We start from the raw sequence: 18,718 nt of genomic DNA, 5'->3' as shown, positions 1-18,718 counted from the left end.
TCGACTGACGTCGATTTCATCACCTGCCAACATTTAGGGTATCGCTTTGGGTCTGGGAACATTCCGATGCAAGGGGCAGATAACGAACCGAAATGGCGGTGGAATTCGGAAGATGTTTTGTTTCGGACCGTTTTGGGGCGACATTCAAAAAAATGATTCATCCACATTCACACGATGTTTGTGGCCTTATTGAAGTTTTTTGCCTTATCCGCAGATGCGTCCGTGTGTTGGGTTATGCTTTCGTGCGTGCGGTTGTTGCTGCTGTAACACTCTACACGCAATTGAATCTGCCGCCGCTGATTACTGTGGAATTGAGCTCGCTTGATCATTCCGATCTTACACCCGCAGCCACTGTCGGGGCTATGTTCTCCTTCTTCAGAAATTACAAACAACCCCATCGATGCGATCTACTTAGTTGCGTAATTTACAGCAATTCGAAACAATTGTCTGTAAAATTATGATTTTTTTGTTTATGAGGTGCAATTGTGTCAATTTGTGACTCGTACTTTGGTTTCTTCCGTCGTCTGGACAGGAGAGATCTCCACTACGATATCCTTGTGCAAACAAAACAATATTTTTACGAAACCTTTCAAACATTTTCAATCATGATGATGTGCTGATAGTTGACTGAAAATACTCATAAATAGCTGGAATCTCGAAAAACTATAAAAACGAACAAGTGTTAGTTGAAGAACTGGTTTATAATCTTAATACCATGTGAACTAGATGACTGCACAAGGCCAGATGTCGGGCGTGGTTCTATCAAGTCGGAATTTATTAAATTTTATTGATCGGTCCATATAAATAACTGTTGCTGCTTATTGAACTGATAATACCTTTTTATTGATTTCGAAAGTAGAATAGTTCAGCCCAAAATAATAATCGATTGAATCCATGGCTGGCCATTGGTGTCCCTCGCATCGCGTAACGTGGCGATAAGGCGTCCTGCTGGTTGCGCGCTCAGTGACATAATTGTGTCCTAGTTATCCTCCCTATGTAGGGCGCCCTAGTGGCGCACGATCCCATTCCTTACTTTTCCCGGGACTCATCCGGTTCACCGCCCGGTGAGACTGGTTGCTGTACGGATTGAGTAATAAATTGCATCATAAAGTCGTCGTTTTCACGCCGGCGTTGTCTTTTTTCTCCAGGACCGTCTAGTTCTGTCGGAAGATTTCTTCTCAACAACTTCTAACCGGTTATCGCTGCCCGAACCATTAGAGCCTGCGTTTTCCTGAGCATCGGTGTAGGGATACGTTGCAGCGCACGTCCCGCTCCCGGCGGGAAAACGTGTATGGTTATATTGCCTTCCAAGTTCACCGAATTTAGGTCGAGGCCCTCTGTGCGCTGACCGCTAACTGTCTGCTGCTACGATGCGCCCGCGCCCCTGTGCATTGCGTAATGTAGGCCTTAGTCCCTCGGCTACGCTTTTTTTTGCTGGAGACTCCAAGATTGAGTGCACTCGAGGCGGCGCAAGATGGACCGGTTTGCCCCGCAGATTGCGGCTGATTGCGGAACGCTGGAATCACCATTACGGTACCCGGCAGAACTGGATCTTGCTTGGGGTCCAGTGAATGGCTATCCTAATCGAAATCTTCCTGCCCGGGGAAAAACAGGAGACCGCTCAGGCCGCGACCGCCTTGCCGTTGCGTGTGCGGTGCTGGTTGACCTAAATGGAAAGTCTTAAAGATGGAAAGGCTTTTGCGGAATATTTTTGCGAACCATTCTCCTCCTAACGGGACTTTTCACCGCCGGGGCCGGAACGTTGGCACACTCTCCGTGCTTCGGCGATGGGGGCGATGAGGATGCATGCATAATGATCGCACGATCTTCACTTCGGATTCGGAAACCAGTTTCGTTCTTATATTTCGCGTTCGCTACCCTACTTTCGCTAGAACCCTAGAACTTTCACCTTTCGTTCGATGTGCTTCTCGGCATCAGAGGGAATCTTCCTCGTGTATTACGTGAAACATTCTCAAGCATTAGATTTCTCGCCTGGTTAGGCCCGGCATTGATATACCGTTACAATTTGCCCTCTCTAATTCGATAACTGTATGATTATTATTCAATCACTGACTAATGTTTTACCGCAAAGCGCGCAGTGTTGTGTAGTACATTATCATCGAACAACCGAAATTCATTGCGCTTTAAACTTAGCTAAAGCCGAGGAAGATGTGAAAATTTATTTCTTTTAAAATATGCAAATTGCTTAAATCACGCTCCGTATTCGTGCACGTCAGAAATGCACTAATTGTTGATCCAATAAATATTTGTTCAGAAGCATCAGCTGATTGTTTGCAGCGTGGGAGCAGCGCGCAGATGAAGATTTGATGCCGAGTACGGTTCACTGACCGCAACCCGGTGCGGTGGTTGCAACCGCCCGATATTACGGCGGGGGCCATACAGCCTATTGGTACAGAAACACAATGCGAAAAAGCAAAAGTGAAAATGAATTACAGAGAGAGAGACTGCACAACGAACCGAAGCGCTGATAGCGGGAATCGAGTTTGCTTCTCAGCGAAGAATCGCTAGTCGGGAATGTAGAGAAAGATGAAAAGTCCAAACCCACAGTTATTTGTGGCGCTTTTACTCTTGCGCTGCTGAAGGTGTCCACTCCTCTTTCTCTAGTGTTTATTTTCTCTTAGCGCGCATTGTAGCGGTGGGGTGTCTTGCCACAACGCGAGCCCGTTTTGAATATGGAGCTCGTGACGACGATTGTTTTCTCATCACATAAGTTGAGGTGGGGCCCGAGATTATAAATGAAGGCGGCACACGGTGTCCCCGGTACGTACGTATGCATGCATGTTGTGTGATGCGCGTTTTGATTTATTTATCACGAATCGTAAATTTATTATTTTATTACGCTACTACACCTGCTCGAAGAACAACGCTCTCGAAAGTCTCACCACTACGCTCTATGACTTATGGAACGAGAGTTACACAATTGGCGCTCTCTTGTGAGGTCATGCTGTGAGGACGCTATCTGAAGAATGATTCAAATTGGGTTCAAAGTGTCAAACCAAAGAAGCCTAGGCCATCGAGGACCTCGTGAAAGCACGTTATTGGCGCCTGACTGAAGCAGTGCCTACCAGAAGAGTTACGTCAGCCAATCCAAGAACGTGTGATGTACCGTCGTCCCCTATCACCAATGGGGGTACCAAACCCTACCGTACCCAGTTATGACCGCAACAAAAACTAACTCAACACACATTAAGAACAGTTCCTGGACGGCCTATAATCTACCGCATTCCAGCACAGCACGGGGAACCGTGTTTTTTATGCCAAGAAGGCGCGCACTAGCTTTGCGGAGAATGCTGTTTATCGAATCCCTTTCTAAATCGCCACGAACCGGGAACGGGCCGTTGTTGAGCCACGAAGAGGGAAAAACAGATTTTATCCAATGCATTCTATTCGTTTTCAATCATTTTGAAGAACTTATCAGTTATGATGATTTTGGTAGCTAAAGTGTTTGTAGTCTAATTCTATCGAAGTTTCCTAGGGACCATCGAATGTTTGTTATGAATATTAAAATTATAATTAGCCCGCACAGAAGTGAGGTATCTATTTATAATTGCAACCATTGTGCCTCGATCAGCGTGGTGCGGTTCGCAACAATGGTCCCGATCCCTGCAATTGCATTCGTTGCATTTTCGTGATCTAAGTCAATTATGGGCGCCGCCTGAATGGTTGCATCGTGTGTATTGTTTATGCTGTTCCATTCCCTGGCCACATGGCGCGCGCATTCCTTTTGCCATCGGCCCCAAGTTCATCGATGTTTGCTACACACCATACCCGATCCGAGGTGTCTGATAAACGTGCGCTGTTCGTCTATGAGTAGGGAATGGAAATTGGGTACACAACACGGGTCGTCGATTTGATTGCTTCACTCCTCGTGTGATGCTCTTTACTTTCGTAAATGCGCATGTAAACTAAGGCCCCCAGCCATTGGCCGCGCAGCATGTGTACCAATGCCCGCGCACACGTGCCGCGTGTGATCATGCGTTGTCATATGCAACTTTATGCTCCGCCACGCCAAGCACTCTGCTGCTGCTGCTGGTGCGTGTTGATAGAACGACAGGTTCTTCGACGCTATTGGAAAGCTCGTTGCATTTTCCACCTGTGGGAAAGCCTCAGAATAGACCGTCGGTTCACCGTGAGCGGTAACTGGAGCGCACAAAGCTCTGAAACACTTGACTTGCATAACTCTATTCCCTTGCATTTGTTTGATACAATGTTGCACGTGAAAAATATTGCAAATGTTGAGGTGGCAACGTGGCCACTATCCGATTACACGTCCGTCGTGACCCAATGGTCCCAGTGATTATCGTAATCTTTTCCCGATGCCACCAGACAGTAGAGTGTTGGGCGGATGTATGACATAAGAATTCACCGAGAGGCGTGAAAGCAATTTGTGTCGATCGTCGATGGGCATGTTGCTGGCCACCACCACGCTGTGCCATCTGCCTCCAATCACTGGCCGATTATCCAAGCGACTCGTCAAGTGACTTCCCCGTTCCGACACACTTTCCTACTTTATGTCACTTACCGGATTGCAGCCGGACTTGGAGTGGTCTCGGACCGAACATGTCTGCATGTTAGATAACTCGTGTCTCCGTTGCAAATGAATTGCTTAGCTGTTAAAACAAATAAAATGGTGCCTTTCGGCACCATTTCTTCCGCACCAGAAGCTACCGACGATCACAGTGGTGACAGTCAGTGACACTCCCGCCCCGGAACCGTTTGCCGTTTATGACGCTAATCGGCGGAACCTAATGATGAACCGCCTTCCACCCGCCCGCCTGCATGGTTTGTGGTTGGATTCGTTAGGCTTCGGCCATTTCCGCGAAAAAGAGGAGAGAAAAATCTGCAATGTCCCCGGATGACGATATTTCTGCATTTTCGCGATGAACAATAGTGAACGACGGCAGACAGACAGAATTCGCAAATGATTCCGCACCCCCTTGCGTTGGTTATTGACAATCCGTTGCCGAGAGCGCATGTTCAGCACCGTTCAACAACAGACACACCAAAGTGTCGATCGGAACGCTGGGAAAATCGACAGAAGATCGCAGTCTCTAATAATTATTTAGTTTTCTTTTTTCACGCGCGCCCGCGCGACACTCTGTTCCAAGCTGACGATTGGTCCGGAAAAACGGGCGGCGGGAGTGAAGAAACAATTGTCACTGGGCCGTGCTAGAAAGCCCAAACAAGTGGCGGCGCCCCGTGTGCTGTGTGGAGACGTAACAAATGAAGTGAAAATCGACGCTTCGGCGGTCTCCTCGGCGCCAGAGCCAGCCTCTCCTGGGTACGGCCTGTCACGGAGCAGCCGTATCAACAACAAGGCAACAACTACAAGCAGCAAAAAACTAAAACGTTACAGCATTATGATGAGAGCTGCGACTAATTCCTGTTTGACAGCTCGGCATTGTTCTTTATTTGAACTGAACTCGTAATAAATTGGCCGCCACCGGGAGAGCTCTCTGCGGTGGGAGCAAAGGAAATTTTCACTTTCGCCGCGCCGCGGATGGAGCCCTCCCGGAGGGGCTCTCTCCGTCGGGGTGCGGGGAAACAATACGCGCCGGATGGCGACGTTCCGTGCGCCTGCTTCACTTTGCTTCGTCGTTAGAAATGCTGCAGCTTGCAGATCATCGCCATTGCGATGGGGGGTGCCATGGTCACCGGTGAGCACAGCCTACTAGTGACGCGCACTGACGTTTGGAGCACGTTCGATATAATTTAACGTGTTGCATTGTTGGGGACATGTCGCTTTTGGTCGCCTGTTAGAATGGCTCCACTTGTTATTTAAACATTTGGAATTTAAACTCTTAATCACTGAACGATTACTTCACCCAAACTTTCAACGTACTCAACACCATACAAAAAACCCCGACTCGTCGTTCGTCGATCATCGTGGGTTCGTCAAGACGCGAGCGAAAAAAAAGAAATTATTCTAATGACCTCTGTCTAGCTCAATGGTTTTCCCCAGGGAAAGAAAATTTTCCGTTATCGATCAACGATCGGAGCGGTCGTGATGGGAAATATTGAAATTTGACCATTATTAGTCGCCCTCGAAAGAAGAAGAATAGCCCGAATGAAACGCCGAACGCTCTAACATGTTTTGACTTCTCTTGGGCAAATAACAAGAACTGCGAAACAACCGTGTTTCGCAGTGGCCTCCTTTTTGGTAGTAGAGTTTTTTCGCCGCCGCTTCTTCGACGCTTGCTGCCAAGTGGCCATCGATCGGAGGCTAATTCACAGTTGCGCGGACGTTATTCGCATGTGACATCAATTTCATCGTATCAAAATAAGCCACTCCGTGGTGCTCTCCAACTCAACCCAACGGGATGTGTCTCGCAATTAACTATGCAATTTGCCATGCTGAAGGCGCGCTACAGCGGCGACGCTGTTCGATCACGGTCAAGTACCTCGTCGTTAGCGGGGACGAGGGCCCAGTTGGCGGAACGAACGAATGAACGAAACGATGTCCGCGTGCGATCGCCACTAGAGCGCCACCCCGCGGTGTGTGGAAAGACATCGTGATCGTGTGTCGGAAGTTTGCGATGCGAATGAAATTAAGATAGAAAGCCGAAGTTCGCCGAATTCCTCTCACACGTGAGAGGTGTGACACGGTGTGTTGCTTGTATGTTAAAGTTTGACAATGTTTCCAAATCGATGCCTATGTAGGTTGCTACTGAACGCCCCTCGGTATGTGGCACATAAAAACAAAATAATAGCAACGGAAGTGTAAATTGATACTGGTGGACAACACTCTCTGTAGTTTGTTAGTTCATTCATTATGCTACCGAATCCAACGAACCGTCTCCTAATTGGTTGCTAGTGGAGCGTAGTGTCAAGACGAAAGGGGCCCACTGACCAGGGTTACGGCACACCGCCAAACCAAATGTCTATGAAATTGGATAACGAGACTCCTCTCTGGTGGTGGTATGGTAATGTCTCTTACTCAAATTATACGCAACACCCCGGAATCGGGGACAAACCGAATTCGGTATTTTCGTACGCACAACAGTAGCTACGCACCTAAAAGCCCCCGACTTGGGTAAGTGCTGGCTGTTGTGACTTCCTCTTACGGGATTTTGCGTGCCGTTCTAATGCTTTAAACATTGGCGTTTTGCGCCACTATAACAACCTGCATAGATAATTACTACATCTTGGTGGGGTTCCATGATTAGAGTGTTCGATACAAGCCACATTTCTCGCGATCGAAAGATCGAAGAGAGCCCAATGAAGCGCGGCCCAAGAAAACGGTTACCCCTTTGTGGAAAGGTGCAACCCACCGTGAGCGAGGCAATGGACGATCGAGAGAGAGAGGGAGCAGCAGCAGAGTTCGCGTGAGAGAGAGAGTCACAAACAAACCGCGAGAACTACGATCATGGTTTTGCCGTTGTTGCTTCAGTGAACTCATGCCGCGGTTTGTGCCGTCAGTGTACCTCACGCACTTTGTAGCGATCGGACGTGTGTTTCGGACCGTTTGTCGATCGATCGAGTGATCTCTGGAATTTTGGCCGTTGCGAGCCCTGTACTTACTGTTCTCGTGTGCTTAAAAGGGGAAAGATTTGTACGCCAGCGAAGGCGACGAACCCGTGTTTCAGTTTTCGCTTAATAGCGACATAATTCGTTGCGTGGCGCGTAATTCGCATTTAATCGTTTTCGTGTGATTCAACGCAACAAGTGTGCAATATTTTTCGTAGAAGGTAGAGTGTCTGGTGCTGGCGCTCATTGCCGCCGCAATCTTAGCTCACTGATAAATATGTGCAAAAATGTGCAATATGCAACTCGGTGCGGTTCCAATATACGTGTGATAAAATAGTTCAATTACAGAAGTGGCATCGTGGTGTGGTGTGATTCGAAATCGACTTATGCTGCGTTGTGTCGTTGAAAGAATTCAAATTTTAAAGCTCGCAGGGAACGATCCGAGGAGCAAAAACAGGAAGTGTTGACGGCAACACTGTTTCAATCAGTCCCGGATGTGTTACGAATGTGTTCGCAGCGCGGCAAGTGGTTTGTTGTGCATAGTTTTTTTTGTTGTTTTTGAGACCCGCACGGTGTCTGGCGGTTGGAATGTACTTGCAGTTCGCAGAGTGCGTCTTACATTTGTCCCTGTGTCATGCGCTCTTGCAGACGTTCGAATGTAACGGTGGTGAACCACACAACGGAACCCTTTCATCCTGTAGCATTTCATCTCCAATTTTCGGGGACGACCAAAAAATGATCGAAGAATGTGCAATGTGTTAGCGCCTAATCAATCGAACGAGCCCTGTGCGAAGAAGGATATTGCGTGAAAATGTTAATTTCCTTTTCGAAACGCAGATGTTGCAAATCTGCGCACCGCATTAATCGATCACGCCCAAGCGATCGGTGCCCGGTGTTTAAGTGCTGATGAAGCACCAGTAGTAGTGTGTAAAGCGTGGTTAGGTTTGGAAAAGCCAAGGAAATACCCCACGCGCGCGCACTTGAGAAAAACACTGTGCCTTCTCCGGCCGCCGGTTATTCGACCCACGAGCCACGACCAACGGGCGGAGGAATTAAGTATCATCTTCACATCTTGAGATGGCCGACGGAGAAGTGCACCATCTCTCGTGCGGAGAAAAGAAAGGCATCAAAAGCAGCGGAGTGGGCGGAAGTTGAAAAGCCGGAAAATATTATGCACAACGAGCAATTTTTGGCCCGCCCCGGGGGGGTTGGACGATCGATTGTGGTGGAGTGCGGATCGATCGCGGAAGAAAGTGCTACGGCTAGAGGAGTGCTGTGCTGTGCGAACTGTGCTTGTGGAGATCACAATTTTATCAAATGCTTCTCGTAATTAGTTTCTCCATAATTCCTGCCACGGCCGAGTACGAACTTTGATCCTCTCTAAAACCATGATTCGACCCTCTGACATTTTGAGAGATTAGAAGTGGGACATACGACAACACTCATGACAATAAAAGCGCCCGCCCCTAAGATGGTGTACAGAAAAAGACTCCCAAAAGGGTTCCTTTCGAGACGAATTGGCTGTTGGCCACAAGACACGGCTTTGGCACGAGAGAGAGAGAGAGAGAGTTACGTAAGGGGGTCCACAATCGGGTCTCATTTTTAACAACATTCGTCACAACCGTCACCACCAGCAGGGGCACACGGGCGAAAGGTCATCAATCGTGTCACGGATCGTGTTGGCCCCCGGTTCGGCGGGGCCTCCGACGGTGTGTGAGGAATGTATACGCAATGCGCAACCCACGGATGCGGAGAGATACGGAAAGCGCCGTGCCCGCCGGATTTCTCGCCCGTGTTTCATATGTTCGATTCGGCCAGCCCACCGATAATTAACACACCGGCTAACTGTATTTTATTTCAACTAGGCTCTACTAGTTTTACTTTCATTCACCGCGCCCGCCGTTGCGGGATCAATTTTGTTTCGAATGGCATCCGTTTGTTTCGAGAGTCGGCGGAGAAGATCCGCGCTCCGTGGGATGCCACCGGGGTGGATGGGAATTGTTGTGCACGGGGACGGCTTTCGATTGTTACGCCAAGCAAAGCCAACCACACCTCCTCGAGCGGCGGGTCCCCAAAATGACGGCGCCGATATTGTGCCGATGTAGTAATAACATGCTCTGGAATATGCTGTGCGCAATCGGCGGCCAGAGCCGGGTGGTACTATTTTTTTCCCACGGAATTTCTCTTTCTGAATCCCACCCCGAAGGGGCCGTCTTCTTCCGCGATGCAAAGGCGCGCTCAGGTGGAAATAGGTGGTTGAACTTTGGCCGCGCCGGCTGTTGAAGTTCACCGCGACGATGTTTTCAGTATCGAACATGCTACCGACCGAACGTTATGTTACTTTTTAGAACACCTAGTTCGGTTGCCCCTGTCTCTGATTGTGGGCCAATTTGTGTTCAGGCCGCACCTGGGTGACATACATCCAATAATGGTTGCGAGCAAAAAAAATTTGGCCCCACATCGCCAAGTGCGTCAGCCATCGGCGGGCACGGGAATTGGGTCCAATCCACTGTTAGCGTTATTGAATCGGTGAAATTTCGCGTATTTCGAATGTTGTTTCACTAATGGACCGGTGATTTGGTGCCGCTGGTGGTGTGCGGCTTACGTAAGGCCAGGTGCCCCCTGTGCCAAGCGAACGAACTCAGGCTCTCAAATTGTAGTACTCCACGGCTGGCTGGCTGGCTGGTGGTACTCCGGCCGAAAATTGGTAGAAAACACTAGCTCACCGGCTTAATTGCTGTTTTCCTGGTGGAGCAAATTGTCGAATTCAATCGCTCCTTGCATCGCTCCCGATCGCCCGAGCCTCTTCTCCGCTCGATCGTTCCCCTCGATCGCGATGAAGATGCGGAAAACCCAAATTGAACGCACGCACCGCACCGTCTTCAGTTCAATTTTGGCTTAAAAGCTTTCCGAAAAGCTGCCCACGTTGTTGCCCACGCGGTAATAGAACTCTCATCGTGGCGGGTAACGTAACTCGGAAGTTGTTGTTGGTGGTGGTTGTGGTACCCTATTGAGAGCTTCTTTCTCTCGTGTGAAATGCAGCCAAAGGCAGCATTCGTTTGCATAACATCTCTCTAAACACCTCGCAATAATCATACGTCTACGTCAGGGTGAGCCATTTAAAAGCATGGAAGCCTTTGTTTCTTAAAGCAAAATACACGGACATTAAAAAATTATGTTTTTGTTCATTTGAAAAATGCTTTATTGTGGTGGAAGGAGATTTGTTATAAACACTTTTTTTTAAATGATACCGCGTACGACATTAGTCAATGTGATTACAAATTGCAAAGGTATAGGCTTGTCCGATGCTCCCACTTTAAATGGCCCACCCTGTATGATCAATTCATATAAACAACGGCTGCCTTTGTGAGTCGCGTGAGTCCCATTCGGGGGCTGCTTCTTTTGATATGCTGATCGCCTCCTCTCAATCATAGTTTTATTGTCATGAGTGTTCCATTGGTCCTCTGTTCCGTTTCTCTTTCTCATAACCAATAAACGGGTGATCTTGTGTTATAGTATTAGGCTCAGCACGATTCAAGCACAACGTGCTCCGGTTCAGTGGGTTGTGCTTCCGCGGTTAGCTCGAACATTATGTGAAACTTTTCGTTGTGGTGACCAAATCGACTCATAAGTTTAGCTCTTCACCAGGCCAGATTGGGCAGATTTTTAGCAGTGTATCGTGTGCAGTTTTGAACAATCAGATACCCCGATTCCGATAAACAATTAACAACCAACAACATAATTCGTTCGATGGTGTTCTCGGGTGTTCGGTGTGAAGCGAACAACAAAATGTGAGCAAAATGATGATACATAAGCCGTCACGTGTGTCAGCGCATAGTAAATCGCAGCCGCAGCCGCCACAATCGGTCGCTTCCGCCGGGAGACATGCGGCACAGTTGGCCGCTCACTTCAGGGAAGCGAACCACTCCGCATCCGGGGGCCGGATCGGCCACTACGATGAAGGAGGAAGCCCCGGAGATGTAACTGTACCGCAGCACCAGCAGCAGCAGCAGCAGCAGCAATTTGCCCGATTCCGAAGCAACCGCAGCGCCAGCAGCAGTCGCGGGGTGGTGACGCGAGTGCCTTCTGGTCATCATATTGTCGTCGAGCCGAAGGTAGACTGCCGCCGGAAGAGCACGGCGCCGCAGCCACCGCCACCGTCGTCGTCGGCAGTACGGCAGAACCGTTACGTCGTCGATGGCCACGAAGATGATGGACCCAGTTCGACGGATCGCGTCCCGAAGATGGAACTGCTGAAGCTGAATTACGTGAGGCACAAGAACGAGGAGACAAAGCGGCCATCGCCATCGGAGCAAAATGACGCATGCCCGCGCGAAAGAAAGCCGTCGTGTGTCACCATGGATCACAACGCGAAAAGTCGAAACGTGGTTAGCAGCAGCAAACCGGTCGGCGGTGCCGGAGCCCGAAAATCGGCCACTTCCGAGGATGCGGCGAAAAGTGGGCCACCGCCACCGGGGGGAGATGCAGATGAGGGCACCGAACAGCAGAAGCAGAAAAGGAAGGAGGCCGACGGTAGCAACAGCCAGCCGGAGGAAGCGGGCAAAGCGGGCAAGTATCTTGTCTACAAGAAGCATAACGGTTTCGGTGCCAATGTGGCCCCGGGAAGTACGGATGCGACGAGCGGCACTGCCAACGCCGCCACCGCCGGTGGGAAGCTACAGTACATTAACGATTCCGATATCAAAATGAAGGCCTCACCGAAGAAGAAGTACGCCCTGTTCGATCACAAGCGCAAGAGCAAGCTGGAGACGGTGCAGTACTACTTCGACAGCCGGAGCTACGAGCGGTACGTGGACAACAAACTGTACGGTGTTACGACCGGCGGCAAAAACAAACCTTCGACGGCGGCTTCGGTGGCGACGCCGGCGTCACCACAGCAACAATCGCTGCACAAACACATCGCCAATGACGCGAGACAACCGGCGGCGGCGTCGCAGCAGCAGCATCCAAGCAACAATCGGCCGAGCATGATGCGAGTCATCCATCAGTCGGCCGCCGTGAAGCGGAGCATGAACGAGTTCCGAAAAAGTGCCCCACCGAAACCGGTCTCGGTGGAAGCGCCGGCCGAGCTGGGAGGGTCCAGCACCACCACCACCGCTGTCACCGGTGGGCTGAAGCAGGAAAACTGTCGCGTTTTCAAACTCCAGAAAAGCCATACCAGCACCAACCTCCTCACGCGCCATAAGTCTATGAACGATATTCATCGGATAAATCAGTTGTTTCTGGAGTCGCAATCGGCGTCGGAACCCACGCCGGCGGAAGCGCCTCTTCCCGGTCGTCTGAATGGGTGTGGCCACACCCCACCACAACGCACGGAGCCGGCCAAGGCGAAAGCACGTGACCCACCACCGCCGCCGGCGGCAGTACAGCATCGGTTCGAGAAGCATCGCAAATCGGACGAACCGTCGGCCAAACAGCAAAAGTACCTGGTCCACAAGCGGCTGAGCGCGCGGTACAAGACCAACGAGGATACGACGCCCAAAGCCGAACCAGCACCCGTCTCCGTCAACAGCAGCAGTCTGGGACCGTTTTCCGCCGAAGACACCATCCGGAAGCGTATCCGGCAAATCATCGACAGCCAGAACCAGATCGGGTCGGTGGAAACGCTCAACCTGGACGAGGCTGACGAGCACGCTAGGCAACACCAACACCAGCGTCAAGCCGGCCGGCAGCCGGCAGACGTCCCCGTGGGCAAGTATCGGCTGCAGCGGTCCAAGTCAGCCGGGATACTCGTACCGAATGAGGCCGCCGAGCACAAGAACAATGCTGTTGTCAAGGGAACCAAAACCACGTGTGGGTTCAAGAACTGCAAGTTCTCCAACTGTCCCATGTCTTCATCGTCGTCCGCGTCGTCCACCGCATCGACCGCTTCGTACGGTTCGTCCAAGACGACCGTCAGGCTGGTTGGAGGGGCCGAGCAGCAGAAGTCGTGTCACTGCGCCAAGTCCAACTGCAACTGCGCCGGCCCGCGGAAGGATCCATCCGATATTGTGACGAGCGGCAAACGCACCTCGATCGTGATCAACGACGGTGACGACGACGACATGCCGAAGCTGGACATTCTGGAGTGCCGCACCGTCGGTGGTGGGGTGCTGCTGAACAACGTCCTGAACGAGAAGCTCAACAACCATTCGGCGAAGATCAAGGAGATCGACCTGGACGGTAACCGGATGGTGATCGAGAAGTGTATCGCACCGGAGACGGCTGGTGGTGGCGGAAAGTTTGTGGCGCGCCAAAAGTTCTGGAGCCAGCAGAACGAGCGAAACATAAAGCTGAAGAACAATCCGCAGACGAAAGCGTACGACGATAAGATCAACATCAACAACAAGATACGGAACGAGGAGAACAACAGTATCAAAATCTTCATCAGCAGCAATCACCAGCAACAGCACCACCAGCCGGTGGAGCAGCCGGTGTCGTTAATTTCCAGCAGCAGCCACCGGTCATCGTCCTGTTCGTCTGCGTCCACCACGTCCTCGTCGTGCGGTTCGACCGGTTGCGAGTCCGACAAGGACGATGGGTACTGCGATCAGAGCGAGCGCTCTGCGTCTCCGACATCGAAGCAACCGACGTCGATCGTGTCCACCATCAGCACCGGAAGCACGGGTAGCAGCAGCAGTACGGTCTGCAGTGAATCGACCAACATTTCCAGCATCACCTGCACTCGGAGCCAGCACGACGGTGGTCAGGACGAGGGCCCACTCCGGCTGGTGACTGGTGGCAATCGGTACACGTCCAAAACCAGCATACGGCTCGGGTGCGATGGTTCGCTGTTCCTCAACAACGCCTGCTTCCCGGTGTCCGGCTCGGACGATGATCGCCCGGCGCGACCGGACCCCGTCGATTCGACGTGGTCCGGTGATCGCTCGAGCGCCTCCGAGAGTAGCAGTGGCGTTGGCTCGCGGTGTCGCTGTTCCTGTCAGTGCAAGCGCTCCGGTGTGGCCCTCTGTGGGGACATTTCGGGCAAACGCGGTTCCCTCGTCAGCTCCATCGACGTGGGCCTGGGTGGTGGAGCCACCGTCGTGGAGTGCGAAAACGTTGGCCTCCTGTCGGTGATCGCGACGAACAACGATGGCGAGGTGGTTCTAAGGAAACCCGGTGTCTCCTGCGCGTGCAGTAAGCAGGGCATGAAAAGCAAGCACCACAACAAGGTAAGCTCGCGCCCGCGCTGTTGGACAAATTCCAGCACGCGCGCAAAGAAACCCTGTCGAATGCCCAAAACAAGGGATGTGCCTTGGTATAATTAACACAACCAATCAAACGATTCACTTTCTCTCGGCTCTCGCTGGTAAGAGTTTAAGCGATAACTTTTTTATAAACTGTAGAATTAATCTTAAACATCCGCCCACTCCGGCGGTCGGTGGGGTCCAATCAGCTTCACCCGCTTCATCAGTCGGGTCCACTGTGGGAAGCCACAGTAACGCCGGTGGTGCTGGTGGTTAGAGGTGTTGCAGAGCTCGTTTGGCCTTTTCCGGATCGGCGAAAGAAACCTTCCACGGTGCGGTTACGAATTCATCCGTCTCATGGCTAATTAGGATGATCGTAATTACACGAACAAGCAGCCCTCGGAATGGGTGGGCTCTATCGAAAGCGAAATAAATGTGGTGTAAAATCCGTGCAATTTTGAGGTACAGTACCGACCGACAGGTACCCCTGTCGGCTGATGGATCCCACCGTCACACGAGGAGTTTCTCTGCGCAATTTTCAATGCTACCACTTCATTGGACAGCAGTTTCTAAATCGCTCTTTTTGCCACCGGGAGCTAACTCTACTCGTTGTCGTCTACACAGTATGTCCGATAAATCATGAGGATTTATTTAAAGAGTATATAAAATGCAATCATATTAGTAACAGAGTTTGGTACGTTCTTCCTCTTTCCGACGCATGCAATTTCATCCAAATCGAAATCGGTATATTTAGGGTCGTGTTACAGCCGCTTGAGAATCTCTGGAATTTCGTCATAAATTGATCCTTTCATGGCCAATTCGAGCTTTCGAAATAGGCAATAGTCACATGATGACAGATCAGCCGAATACGGAGGGTGGTTGTCCTTTTTAGCGGGTTTGCAGATGTCTTTCGAATGCGTTACGCGATCGTCCTTTTGGCCGCCTGTTAATTCATGCGGAACAAACTGATCACAAACTTTTCTTCCCTACAAATCATTACGTACAATTGTCCACATGGTTTCTTTACTTGTATTTCATTCTTCAGCCAACGTCCTCACAGTGAAGTTTGCATCCTCACCAAGGGTTTCATGAACTTTTAACACCAATTTTGAATGATTGCAGTCCTGTGAACGCCCAGGCCAGATCTTTCACCGTCTTCCAAGTCCTCACGATTCTCTTGAAATTGTTTCTAGCACAGAAAAACTCTAGCTCTACTCGTATCCTTATCTAATAGATATGACCTCTACTATTCTACTATCTAATAGATGTGTCTGCATATATATTTTTTAAACTAATTCTCGGTGGGTTTTGTGAGGCCCCAAAATGTGCATAGTGTACCCCATAATTGTAAGGGTTTATTGATACCCTAGGGGTGTACCTATCAATCAGCCGTACGGTGGAACCGTTTGCCGCACCTAAGAACGCTTCTGAGGAACAACGATCGAAGGGAGGATAATGATCACTTACACTACCCCTAGGGTCTTGAGGGGTCATCCAACCGGGCGGTTTTCCCGGTCCCGCCCAACAACGGGGCTTAAGCGGGCTTTTGGACACCATATACGAGGTTTGTTCAAAAAGTATCGCGACTTTTCAATTTCCGCGGACTACGTATATCCGATTTTCAAAGTTTTTGTGGCGTTAGGTTGCTACACTTGTCAGTGAGTTATGGTAGAAATTTCGGCCATTTTGAGTAATCAGTAAATTTTGGACAGCTGTTTTGCTTGGGCGTGTTTTGACTCATCGTCGATTTTTGTGTACGCCATAATTCTAATTGACCACGAAGCGGTAATTTAAGTTTTGGAAACAGAAAAAAACAGAAAAAGTCACAGGGGGCCAGATCTGGAGAATAAAGTGGCTTTGGCATCACTAGAGAGTTGTTTTGGCCAAAAATTCGCGCAGAAACAACGATGTGTTAGCAGTGTCGCAAAAGCCAATTTTTGTTTTTCCACAAATCCAGACGTTTGTGGTGGATTGCTTCGCGCAAATTGCACATAATTTTTAGGTAATATTCCTTATTGACCGTTCTACCCTTTGGCAACAACTCGTGATGAAACACGACCCTGCAATCGAAGAAAACTGCAAGCAAAACTGTTCGCAATCGATCAAAGTAGGCTTTTCGATCTTCTCGGCCTACTGAGAAAAATTTGAAACACCGATAAGCAATGCTTTTGGTCTTAAAAGCTTCACCATAAGCCACAATCAACATTTCGATTGCGTCCGAGCACTTAATTTCGTTTTTCATACAAAATTTGATAAAGATTCTTTGCCTTCCATTTTTTGGAAGAGACAAAAATCGACGATGGGCCAAGACACGTGCACACTAAAAAAATTGTCAAAAATTGACTGATTTTTCAAAAATTTTCAACTTTTCACCAAAAAATCACTGACATGTGTAGCAATCCAACGCCACAAAAACATCGGAAATCGGATATACGTAGCCCGCGGAAATTGAAAAGTCGCGATACTTTTTGAACAAACCTCGTACTTGTGCGCACACACTCGTGTGCCCAGTTAGCACTCAGCCTTCAGAAAGACTGTGGATGTTACGCGGCAAATGGATCGAATCCGTCGAGTCTGTGCGCGCGGTCTATTTTGGTCCATTTGCGGGCGCCATCACTCCCAACCCGGCCGGCCCGGAGCGGTCGAAAAGAGAAACTGTGCTACTACTCCTCGTCCGCCTGCCCTGACGCTGGGCGGTAAAAAGGGGGGCGGAATTAATTGTAGATTCGTCCGTCTGTCCGGTCCGGTCCGGTCCGGCGGGATCTTGTAGAAAAGCCTAAAATGTTCACAAAACATAATGCTGCGGGCGCGTTGCTTTTTTTTGTATTTTGATTCACGAACGACCTCGATCCAGTAGGGGGCCAGAGTGTGGCCTGGGCGGGGGGCAAACTTTCTTTCGGCCAATTTCATTTCGGTTCGCGGTTGCGCTGCTTCTGCTTTACCACCTCTGTCGTGTGCGCGGGCTCTTCCCCGCGGGAACCACGTCGTTAGCGCCACGCCAGGAAGGCTAAGGTTTGTTTGCTTTCTTCTTCGTCCGTATTTTCGTGAACCGATTCGGAATCGAGCGAAACAATTATCCATCGCGAGGCGCATCGCATCGGTTTGGGCATTTTTCCGACCACAAGAAAATCCAATTTCGGATTGCCCTAGCCTGGCTGGTCGGTCAAAGCGAGTGTTGAATGTGGAATAATTTAGTGTTTTTTTTTCTACCCCTTTTCGCTTGTATTTCCCAGATCGACAGCTTCTCGGCACGGCCAAGGTCCATCGATGGTCCGCCCGACTCGGGCATCTCGATCAGCAGCGATACCGTCATTGCCAGCTCGGACAGTGATCTCAATTTGCAAAGTCAAACGGTATGCGCGGTCGTTCCCATCACGACGACGGAGAGCGTGCACGTGGAACAATATGCTGACTGACATCGAAATGTGTTGTGTTTTACCTTCTTCTTTTAGGATTCTGACGAACGAAAGCTAAAGCGAGGGCATGTGCTGGCCGAGCTGCTGGAAACCGAGCGGATATATGTCGCCGAAATGGGGTCCCTTTTGCGGGTAAGTTCCAAAGAAAACAACTTATGTCCTTGTGTTTAAGATTTACACCTTTTTAGAGACACTTTCGAAGCTCGAAACCACTTGCGACGAAAGACTTAACGCGGCAGCTGGTTGCCGGAAACTATCACAATTATGAAACTCAAACGAAACTCGAGCGCGGCCCGTCCTTTTCAATTATCGGACTTGGCCTTGATTAGGGTCGCCAGATAGTGCTTGGTGCTCTTCAGGCGATCGGGCGAAAGAAAGATAGAGAGAGAGGGAGAGAGACCATTTCCGGCCGAAACATGCCGGGGTCCGTCCGTGTGCGGTACGCATTATGCGCAAATGAAATGCGCGTTTCGTCCGAAGCGCGGCCGTAATGAGTCAATCGGTCATGCTCCGGGTGCCCTGAATCGGGCAAAAGTTGGGGAATTTAATCTAAGCAAAAGCGGGCACCGCAGCGGGTCGTTTATGTTTGTTGCTCTCCTTTCTCTCTCTCCATCGCTCCCGCATGGG

General features: G+C 50.1%; 1 protein-coding gene across 2 annotated transcripts in view; it reads left to right on the top strand.

The window, feature by feature from the left end:
* LOC128269244 (guanine nucleotide exchange factor DBS) overlaps positions 1–18,718 on the top strand; it is a 42,414-nt gene that overhangs the window by 13,990 nt on the left and 9,706 nt on the right. For both annotated transcript variants that reach the window (XM_053006649.1, XM_053006648.1), the window contains 2 exons: positions 17,909–18,028; positions 18,128–18,223. In XM_053006649.1, coding sequence (XP_052862609.1) covers positions 17,909–18,028; positions 18,128–18,223 — 216 coding nt within the window. The remainder of the gene's footprint in view (positions 1–17,908; positions 18,029–18,127; positions 18,224–18,718) is intronic.

Source organism: Anopheles cruzii, chromosome 2 (genome assembly GCF_943734635.1).
Source record: "Anopheles cruzii chromosome 2, idAnoCruzAS_RS32_06, whole genome shotgun sequence".
Classification (NCBI taxonomy): Eukaryota; Metazoa; Arthropoda; class Insecta; order Diptera; family Culicidae; genus Anopheles; species Anopheles cruzii.
This window is presented reverse-complemented; position numbering and strand designations above follow the sequence as displayed.